This window comes from Triticum urartu, chromosome 7A (assembly GCF_056163025.1).
Source record: "Triticum urartu cultivar PI428250 chromosome 7A, HENAU_Tu73, whole genome shotgun sequence".
Classification (NCBI taxonomy): domain Eukaryota; kingdom Viridiplantae; phylum Streptophyta; class Magnoliopsida; order Poales; family Poaceae; genus Triticum; species Triticum urartu.
Genome location: NC_141879.1, coordinates 553147674 through 553158415, shown reverse-complemented (window position 1 = coordinate 553158415; position 10742 = coordinate 553147674). Strand labels below are relative to the sequence as shown.

Genomic DNA, 10742 nt, shown 5'->3' with positions numbered 1-10742 from the left:
AATGCTCCACCACCGCCCGAATTCTTTGCTGGAATGATGCAACAATTTGAGCTGAACCGCCAGTTCATGGAAGGAATGATGGCCCAGTTTCCTCGCCCAAACATGAATCGACAGCCAACCCCAGTAACTCTGCAGGACTTCATGCGTCTCAACCCAACTATTTACCGCAGCTCAACTCAACCCCTTGATGCTGATGACTGGCTCTGCGACATCACATATGAAATGGAGTCTGCTAGTGTGGCCCCTGCTAGCTATGTCACCTTTGCATCTTTCTTCCTGAAGGGCCCCACTGCTCAATGGTGGGACAGCCACAGGCGTACCCTACCTACTGGAACATTCATCACTTGGCGGGATTTCCAAGCTGCTTTCCGTGCCCGCTTCATTCCTCAAGGAATCATGGACGGGAAGAAGCGAGAGTTCCGCAACCTCACCCAAGGCAACAATACTGTAGATGCTTACCAGCGAGAATTTCTGGACTTGTCTCGTTATGCTGAAGAAGACATTGCAACTGATGCTCATAGGCAAGAAAAGATCCGTGATGGACTTCACCCTGATATTAAGCTAGCACTGCTCGCTCATGACTTTGCCGACTTCGCCACCTTGGTGAACAAGGCTATTCAGGTTGAGACTGGTCTTCAGGAACACCGGGGATCCCTCAGGCGCAGCCGTGACGCTGGCTCATCTTCGGGCCCGTCAGCACAGAAGCGTCGGATATGGATTCCCCACAGCTTGTATCGTCCAACTGCACCTACACCAAGACAGTCCTATGCTGCTCCGCGTTTGCCTCCTCCACCAATGAGGCAGCCTCTTCGGACTGCACCACCCCAAGCTCCTGCTCCCAATCCCAATGCTGGTCGGTGCTTCAAGTGTGGCCTTCTAGGTCACCATTCCAGGAGCTGCCCTCAGAATCAGAATCAGCTGGCTCTGCCTTCTAATGCTCGTGGTATCAATCAACCCCGCAACCACAATGCCAGACCATATGGTCGTGGGCAGGCTAACAACATTGATCTGAATGAAGCTCAAGACCAGCCTGCTACTATAATGGGTACTCTCCTTGTTAATTCAGTACCAGCTATTGTTTTATTCGATACAGGGGCATTGCATTCTTTCATGTCAGAAGATTTTGCATTCAGGCATGGCATTAAATACGAAGAGATGCACATTCCATTAGTGGTAAACACCCCCACGGGCCAATGTCGGACCACTATGGTTAGCCACGACGTCGTCATTGAGATTGAAGGATTAGAGTTTCATGCCTCTCCCATTATCCTAAAGTCTTCCAGTATTGACCTCATTCTGGGAATGGATTGGTTGAAAGCACATACCGCTTCTATGGTTTGTGCCACTAAGACCGTTCACCTCCTACATCCTTCTAGTGAGATAGTAAGCTATCATGCTCGACTTGTTCGAAATGCTGAAGCACAACTTTATGCCTTGAATGCGTTGAATGCAACACCTCTTGAGGGAATTGAGAAGATTCCAGTTGTTCATGACTTCCTAGATGTCTTTCCAGAAGAACTTCCAGGAATACCTCCTACTCGGGCTGTCGAGTTCGTCATCGACTTGAAACCAGGCACCATTCCTATCGCCAAACGACCCTACAAGATGCCACCTCATGAGCTCCTTGAACTTAAGGAGGAAATCGACAAATCTCTTCACAAGGGTTTCTTTCATCCAAGTTCCTCAGCTTGGGGAGCACCTTCTCTCTTTGTGAAGAAGAAGGATGGAACGAACCGTTTGGTCCAAGACTATCGTCCTATCAACCAAGCTACAATTCAGAATAAATATCCCCTTCCTCGGATCAATGATCTGTATGATCAACTGGCTGGTTCATCGATATTCTCTAAACTCGACTTGAGGTTGGGTTACCACCAGATCTGTGTTCGTGAAGAGGATATTCCAAAGACCGCATTCATCACTCGTTATGGTTCTTACGAGTACACCGTCATGTCTTTTGGCTTGACCAATGCTCCAGCCACATTCTCCCGTCTGATGAACTACATATTCATGGATTACCTCGACAAGTTCGTTGTAGTCTATATGGATGATATCCTGGTATATTTGAAGAACAAAGAAGAACATGCTGAACATCTTCGACTTGTTCTAGAGAAGCTTCGAGAACATCAACTTTATGCTAAGTATTCCAAGTGTGAATTCTGGTTACCCGAAGTCACCTACCTTGGTCATGTCATCTCCAAGGATGCTATTGCCGTCAACCCAGAGCGAGTGCAGGCTATTCTTGACTGGAACCCTCCGAAGACTGTCAAGCAAGTCAGAAGCTTTCTCGGTCTAGCCAGCTATTGTCGCCGCTTTGTTGAGAACTTCTCCAAGATCGCCAAGCCACTGACCAATCTGCTTCACAAAGGCGTTAAGTTCTATTGGACAGACAAATGTCAGGAAAGTTTCCAGGCACTCAAAGACAAGATGACATCTGCCCCAGTGCTTTCTTCCCCTGATTCTCGCAAGGACTTCGTCATCTATTGCGAAGCTTCACGTCAAGGATTAGGCTGTGTCCTAATGCAAGAGCGCAGAGTGATTGCTTATGCCTCCCGTCAAGTACGTCCTCATGAAGAGAACTACCCAGTTCATGACCTCGAGCTTGTTGTGGTTATCTATGCACTAAAGATATGGCGACAGTACCTTCTCGGTAATCGTTGCGAGATCTTCACTAATCATCAGAGTCTGAAGTATTTGTTTACTCAGCCAGATCTGAATCTCTGTCAGCAGCGATGGATGGAAGCTATTGCTGACTACAACTGCGGTATATCCTATACCCCTGGTAAGGCTAATGTAATGGCTGATGCCCTGAGCTGTAAGTCTTATTGCAATAATCACATGGTCTAAAAAGCTTAACCCCGCCTTTATGAAGAGCTATGCAAGCTAAACCTTCAACTAGTTCCACAGGGTTCTCTGAATAACCTTGTCTTGGAACCAACTCTTCTAAAAGCAATTAAGTCTGCACAAGCCAAAGATGCTCATGTTAATCTGATGAAAAAGGATCTTGCCTTAGAGAAATCAAGAGATTTCTCACTTGGCGAAGACGGAACCTTGTACTTCAGAGATCGCATTGTAGTACCCCGGTTCGAGCTTATGACAGAGAAGGTGATGAAAGAAGCGCATGACACCCCTCTCTCTATTCATCCGGGAAGTACCAAGATGTACTTGGACATTCGTCAGAAGTATTGGTGGTCTAAGATGAAGCAAGACATTGCTCGATATATTAAAGAATGTGACGTTTGTCGTTGCGTCAAAGCAGAACATCAAAAACCGGCTGGACTTCTACAACCACTTCCGATTCCTGAATGGAAGTGGGATAAGATTCAGATGGACTTCATCACTGGCCTTCCCAAGTCTCAGAAAGGTAACGATGCTATCTTCGTCATTATCGACCAATTCTCGAAGGTTTCTCACTTTCTTCCAGTCAAGGAGACAATCACTGCTAGTCAATTAGCAAACTTGTATATCTCCCGAATTGTGTCACTCCATGGCATTCCGAAGGAGATCAGTTTAGACCGTGGCAGTATATTCACTTCAAAGTTCTGGGATAGTTTCCAAGAGGCAATGGGAACTCATATTACTTGGAGCACTACTTATCATCCCCAATCCCAAAACATAGGCATCACGTCCGTGTTAAGTAAACCGAAACAATTCTGCATCTACTACTATTACTCCACACATCGATCGCTATCTAGCATGCATCTAGAGTATTAAGTTCATAAGAATAGAGTAATGCTTTAGGCAAGATGACATGATGTAGAGGGATAAACTCAAGCAATATGATACAAACCCCATCTTTTTATCCTCGATGGCAACAATACAATATGTGCCTTGCTGCCCCTACTGTCACTGGGAAAGGACACCGCAAGATTGAACCCAAAGCTAAGCACTTCTCCCATTGCAAGAAAGATCAATCTAGTAGGCCAAACTAAACCGATAATTCAAAGAGACTTGCAAAGATTATCAAATCATGCATATAAGAATTAAGAGAAGAACCAAATATTGTTCATAGATAAACTTGATCATAAATCCACAATTCATCGGATCTCGGCAAACACATCGCAAAAGAATATTACATCAAATAGATCTCCAAGAACATCGAGGAGAACTTTGTATTGAGAACCAAAGAGAGAGAAGAAGCCATCTAGCTAATAACTATGGATCCAAAGGTCTGTGGTAAACTACTCACACATCATCGGAGGGGCTATGGTGTTGATGTAGAAGCCCTCCGTGATCGATTCCCCCTCCGGCAGATTGCCGGAAAAGGCCCCAGATGGGATCTCACGGGTACAGAAGGTTGCGGCGGTGGAAAAGTGGTTTCGTGGCTCTCTTGGATGTTTTTAGGGTATAAGAGTATATATAGGCGAAAGAAGTACGACGGTGGAGCTACGAGGGGCCCACGAGGGTGGGGGCGCGCCTACCCCCCTGGGCGTGCCCTCCTGCCTCGTGGCCACCTTGTTGCGTCTCTGACTTCTAGTCCAAGTCTCCTGGATGGCGTTTGTCCAAGAAAGATAATTGCAAAGGTTTCGTTCCGTTTAGATTCCGTTTGATATTTCCTTTTCTGCGAAACACTGAAATAGGCAAAAAAACAGAAACTGGCACTGGGCCTCCGGTTAATAGGTTAGTCCCAAAAATAATATAAAAGAGCATATTAAAGCCCATTAAACATCCAAAACAGATAATATAATAGCATGGAATAATCAAAAAATATAGATACGTTGGAGACGTTGGAGATGTATCATTCAACATGATTAAGCTACTGTACTAATCATGTTTTGTATCTATTCTTTCAATAATGTGCCAAATAAAGCCTTTGGGATAGTGCAGATACTTGTTGATTTGATTTTGTGCACAAACAGAAACTTTTGCGTCCAGTGTATCAATTTTTAGATTTTATTGGAACTTTATATTGGTCTAAAACTTCTACATAGTATTTATATACAAATTGGCTACGTTGTCCTAATTTTTCAGAATTTCTCGAGTTAAATAAGTATGGTTTTAGTTCAGACCATTACAGACTCTTCTGTTTTTGACAGATTCTGTTTTCAACGCATAGTTTGCTTGTTTTATAGTTTTTGTGACTTATATTGGTCAATATAAATGTAGAAATGATAGAGTATAGTAGGAATTATGTGAGAACAATTATGAATCTTGTCTTGAGAGTACCAAAGTGAACGATTTATTCTTTATCATAGTAACCTATCTCACAAGTTCCGTTAAGTTTTATGTGATTGAAGTTTTGAAGTTTTGGGTGAGATGATGATACAAGGAGAATAAGGGGGTGGCAAGACCCTAAGCTTGGGGATGCCCAAGGCACCGCAAGGTAATATTGAAGGAATTCTCAAGCGTCTAAGCTTGGCGATGCCCCGGAAGGCATCCCCTCTTTCATCTTCAATCTATCGATATACCTCACTTGGAGCTATATTTTTATTCGTCACATAATATGTGTTTTGCTTGCAGCGTCTTTTTGTTTTATTTGCTGGTTAAATAAAATACTTAGTTCTAAAATTTTAATTGGAGGGAGTCCTCACATAGCTACTTAATTTTTTAACTACTCATTGATCTTCACTTATGTCTTTTCGAAGTAGTTTTTCATTCACTCTCGTGCTTCACTTATATACTAAGAGTAAATTGTTGAATGAATTGAATATCATCAATCTGAAATTATACATGTTCCATATGCTTAGTAATAATTTCACATTGGGTTTAGAAAGTAAAATCTTTTGAAATTTGACAACCACGATATTTTTCATACAAGCAATTCATGAAAGGTTAGTATAAGAAAGAGAAATTTCACATGAAAAATACATTATTTTGGACATCTTCTATGATTGTGAATATCGATTAGTTATTTACTAAGTTGATTAAATAAGTTGAAGTTGTACAAGGAAGATAACCTAGTGAGTTGTGCTTGGGTATATTTGCATAGAAGTTATATTGTTATGGATCCTGCAACATGTGGTTCTTGGTTATAATCTTTGCAGGCCAAAAAAATTCTGTACTAAGCGGGAATACTGCTTGTGCATCCAAAACCCTTCAACCAAGTTTCTTCCATGAGAGTCCACTATATCTAGCTATATACGGCCCCGGCACCTGTGCCTCCCCCGATGGGCGCGGGCATAAGCATTGCCACCCATGGCCCTGGCAGGATGCCGCCCTACCATCCTCAGAGCGGCGCGCCGGGCCAGGCGACGTGGAGCGCGGGGCACTTCAGCGAGGTTTCTGGGGCGATGGCTCTAGAGGCCTATGTGCCCCGCATGATGGACCAGGAGTACACGTCGGAAGATGACCCCAGCTCGTTCCTCGAGCCGGGATGGGAAGAGGAGACGCTGAAAGTTGAGACCTTCCAGGAGCCACCCGGGAGCCTCGCCGACCACACTGACAACAACAGCTATAGGGTACCACTAATCTCTCAGGAGCAGGCTTACGCTAACCATGGGTCGCAAGTGAATCAGGTCATAGCGGTGGACGACGGCCCTAGCACGGTGTCCCCCCTTCCACCAGGGTAAGCGTACTGGGGGCTGCGTGGGAGGAGCCGGGAGCAAGGCCCCTCCCCGCATCGCCTGGAGCAAGGCGTCGCCCGGAGGTAGGTCCTCTGCCGGGGAGGCACTAGCGAGCCTTCCCCCAGCAGAGGGCCCGTGGTCGCCGAGGGCACCGCTAGCGTCCCCTTTGCCCCTTGGCATCGTCCTGGTTTCCGGACGCCCCAACGGTGGTCGAGGGCGGCGCAAGGTGGGGCCCTCGCTTGGCGATATGAACTAGGGCTCACGCCTGTGAAGGTCTCCGCTCGTGACACTCTCACGTAATAATGAGTGGGGCTGTACACGCCTCGGAGTCTCTGGAGTGCCGCCCTCGGGCCTCGTGGGCTCCCGCCCACGTCCTAGTGGAAGCACCATGCTCTGCGCTGGCCGTCGACATTGTCCCCCAATGACTATGCTCACGGCCAGTGAAAGCACTTAGCTCCGCGCTGGTGGGAAGACAAGAAGACTAGCTAGGTGCCGGACGTGGCCATTTCCTTTTGACCTCTTTTCTGTAGCTCAGACTTGCAGCTTTTGATCTTGAATTTGAAGTTGCATTTCCATTGGCAATCGTGGGGGGCATCCTTTCTCGTTCACGTTGATTTCGTGAGTTTCTGGATTCGTGTTTTGTTTGAGATTTACATCCGCTATCTCACCCCTTTCGAAAAACTCGCGAGCGGGGGCTGGCAGCGGCGCACACGCACTACGCGCGCATCTCGCCATTACTGGAGCTCGCTTCTCGCGAGGCCCTCTCGGTTGGACTGGCGGACCCCTCAGGAAACCAAAACCTCGCAAGCTCGTGAGGGGCTCCTCTCAGAAGGAATGCACATCCGCAGCTACCAAATCAGTTTGAAGCTCGACTAAACCAAAGTAAGTTACGACAGCAAGCCCGCAAGGGGTGTCGTGAGCACCCAAAAGCGTGCTTTAAGCATAAGCCTAAGGAATAAAGTGGTAGTCTATTTACATGAGGGGCTTCCCCTCACCAAAATGCTCTTACATTGTGAGGGGTCGTACCCAAGATTTTGCGGCAGGTTCAAAATAAAGGTGCGCGGGCTCAGTCGGACATATCGCTCGCCTCGTACCCGAATCGCTTCCTGACAGGCTGCTGGCGTCGTCGTTGTCGCTGTCTTCACCGCCATCAACCATGCCACCATCAACCATGTCGCCCTCATCTGCCGCGACCACCACCGCGTTGTCATCAGAAGCAAAGGCCCTAACTAGAGAATCCACATTGTCGTCCACCCAGTGCGCTAGGTTGCCTCGGATGACCTCAGGCACTGGGGCAATGGTGGAGGCAAAATCAAAGTCGGGATTGGTGTTCAAGAGATGGCTGAAGACGCGGGAGAATGTGCGCCCGAGGAGGCCCCGGCTCTTTCCGTCCACAAGCTTGCGAGCCCTCTCAGCTCGGTTCTCCAGGCGCGTCACGACGTCATCAAAGAAGCGAAGATGGTTGGCGTAGTCCTCGGTGTATGGGTGGGGAGCGTGCTCATCGCAGATGGTACCAAGCGCCAGATTGGCCCTCGTCCTGAGGTCCCGAAGCATGGGAACATGCTTGCGCAGTAGTGTCTATCAGCGAAGCGCCTCCTCCCTGCTTTGTTGTGCGAAGGACTCGGCGCTAGCAACCCGCTGCTGAAGAGAGAGCAGCTTGGCACGGGCGGAGGCCAGCTCAGCCTGCACTGAGATCAGGGTAGCTGCGGCGGCTTTCTCGCGCTGTTCCGCCTCGGCCAGCCCTGACCTGAGGGCAGTGGTCCTGCCCATAGCTTCAGCTTCCACGAGCTTCAGCTTCAGGTCATACCTGCCAACAAGATCCGCGCGAGCCTCGGCCACCCTGCGGTCGACCTCCTCCTGGGCCCTAGCCTCACGCGCGCTGATAGCATCCTCTACTTGGGCGACTTGGTGCTCCCTCATCTCCAACCGCTCAAGCTTGAGGTTGCGCTCTGTGGCCTCCAGTAACAGTGCTTCCTCGCACCTTGAGTTCTCCTCCTCGTCGGATGGTGCACCCTTCATTGACGCCAAGGCAACTCTGCGAGCCTCCACCTTCCGCTCCAGGGAGGTGTTCAAGGCCTGGAGCTCCCGCTTGTGCTCCTCGGCGGCCGCACGACAACTGTCCGCCTCCCTGGCCTCCTCCAAGGACTGGGCGTTGGCCTCCCGCGAGGTTGCCAGGGATACCTCGGCTTTTGCATTGGCATGCTCACACTGGAGGTGCCCGAGGTTGATAGCCACCTTCAATTGATGCCACTCCTCCGCCAGCCGGAGACCCTCGGCTTCAAAAAGAGCGTCAACATCTGCGAGTTCTCCACTGAGTTGGCTCAGCGCACCCATTGCCTCCTAAAAGAGCACGTGGCGGACGACACCCTGCTCGCGCGCAAACTTGAGCGAGCGACCAGGTCCATCCCCCACAACAGGGGTTGCCGAAGGAATCCGAAGCGGCTCACTCCCTCCCAGCAGGGGGTGGGAGGCCGGTGCTTCCCCGGTCGCCGTCTGGGCCTCGACAAGGGCCTGGACGGGTGAGGGCCCGTTCCTTGAAGAAGAAGCCAGGATCGAGGTCATCTGGCCGCCGTCCATGACCAGGGTGGAGCCCTTGGCACACACCCTGCACCCCGGGTTGGGCCGCAAAGGAAGGGCAGCGGGAGCGCAGGATCAAGGCGCCAGGCCGACACGCCCATCTCCCCCGCCAATCTTGCGTCGGGCGCGCAATTACAACGATAAGGTACTCACTCGTCCGTGGCGGTATACTTCCTCTACTTCAATGGCCGAAAGGCATCACCGCTGCAGCTTGAAGACCCCTTCCTCTTGCGGAGTGCATCGAAGTCCAGTCGGGGCTGGCCAAAGCCCTGGACGCGACCACCAACACTGGGCACGGCTGGTGAGGGTCGTGAAGGGACGACCTCGGGAGTGTTGGGCTGAGGGGAGCCCTCGGGCTCCGCCTCAGGGTGACCCGTCGAGGCCTCGGGATCTTCGGCCTCAGGAGCAGTGGATCGTGTCGGCCCCTCCACCGCCACCTCAAGGCGAAGATCATGAGCCTCTGGAGCCACGAGCGGAGTCGGTACCGCAATAGTCGCGTCTCCAGCCCTCGGCAGCGCTTGATACGTCTCCAACGTATCTATAATTTTTGATTGTTCCATGCTATTATATTATCAACCTTGGATGTTTTATATGCATTTATATGCTATTTTATATGATTTTTGGGACTAACCTATTAACCTAGAGTCTAGTGCTAGATTCTGTTTTGTCCTTGTTTTTGAGTTTTACAGAAAAGGAAAATCAAACGTAGTCCAATTGACCTGAAACTTCACGGAACTTATTTTCAGACCACAAGATGGCCATGGAGTATAAGAGTTGGGCCAGAAGAGTCCTGGGCTGCCCACGAGGGTGGGGGCGCGCCTCCTTACCTCATGGACAGCCCGAAGACCCCCCCTGACTTGTTCTCGACGCCAAAACCTCTTATATATACTAAAACTTCCAGAAAGAAACCTAGATCGGGAGTTCCTCCGCCGCAAGCCTCTGTAGCCACCGAAAGCCAATCTAGGCCCGTTCTGGCACCCTGCCAGAGGGGGGAATCCCTCTCCGGTGGCCATCTTCATCATCCTGGCGCTCTCCATGACGAGGAGGGAGTAGTTCACCCTCGGGGCTAAGGGTATGTACCAGTAGCTATGTGTTTGATCTCTCTCTCTCTCGTGTTCTTGATTCGGAACGATCTTGATGTATCGTGAGCTTTGCTATTATAGTTGGATCTTATGATGTTTCTCCCCCTCTACTCTCTTGTAATGGATTGAGTTTTCCCTTTGAAGTTATCTTATCGGATTGACTCTTTAAGGATTTGAGAACACTTGATGTATGTCTTGCATGTGCTTATCTGTGGTGACAATGGGATATCACGTGATCCTCTTGATGTATGTTTTGGTGATCAAATTGCAAGTTCCGTGACCTCGTGAACTTATGCATAGGGGTTGGCACACGTTTTCGTCTTGACTCTCTAGTAGAAACTTTGGGGCACTCTTTGAAGTTCTTTGTGTTGGTTGAATAGATCAATCTGAGATTGTGTGATGCATGTCGTATAATCATACCCACAGATACTTGAGGTGACATTGGAGTATCTAGGTGATATTAGGGTTTTGGTTGATTTGTGTCTTAAGGTGTTATTCTAGTACGAACTCTATGATAGATTGAAAGGAAAGAATAGCTTCGTGTTATTTTACTATGGACTCTTGAATAGATCGATCAGAAAGA

The 10742-nt window shown here is 48.9% G+C and overlaps 1 protein-coding gene across 1 annotated transcript; it reads left to right on the top strand.

Moving 5' to 3' along the window:
* Window positions 1-222: 222 nt before the first annotated feature.
* On the top strand, window positions 223-6002 carry LOC147960404 (uncharacterized). Its single transcript, XM_087533331.1, has 2 exons — window positions 223-1173; window positions 5982-6002. Exons 1-2 carry the CDS (start codon window positions 223-225, stop codon window positions 6000-6002), a joined length of 972 nt encoding a protein of 323 aa, XP_087389457.1.
* Window positions 6003-10742: the final 4740 nt, after the last annotated feature.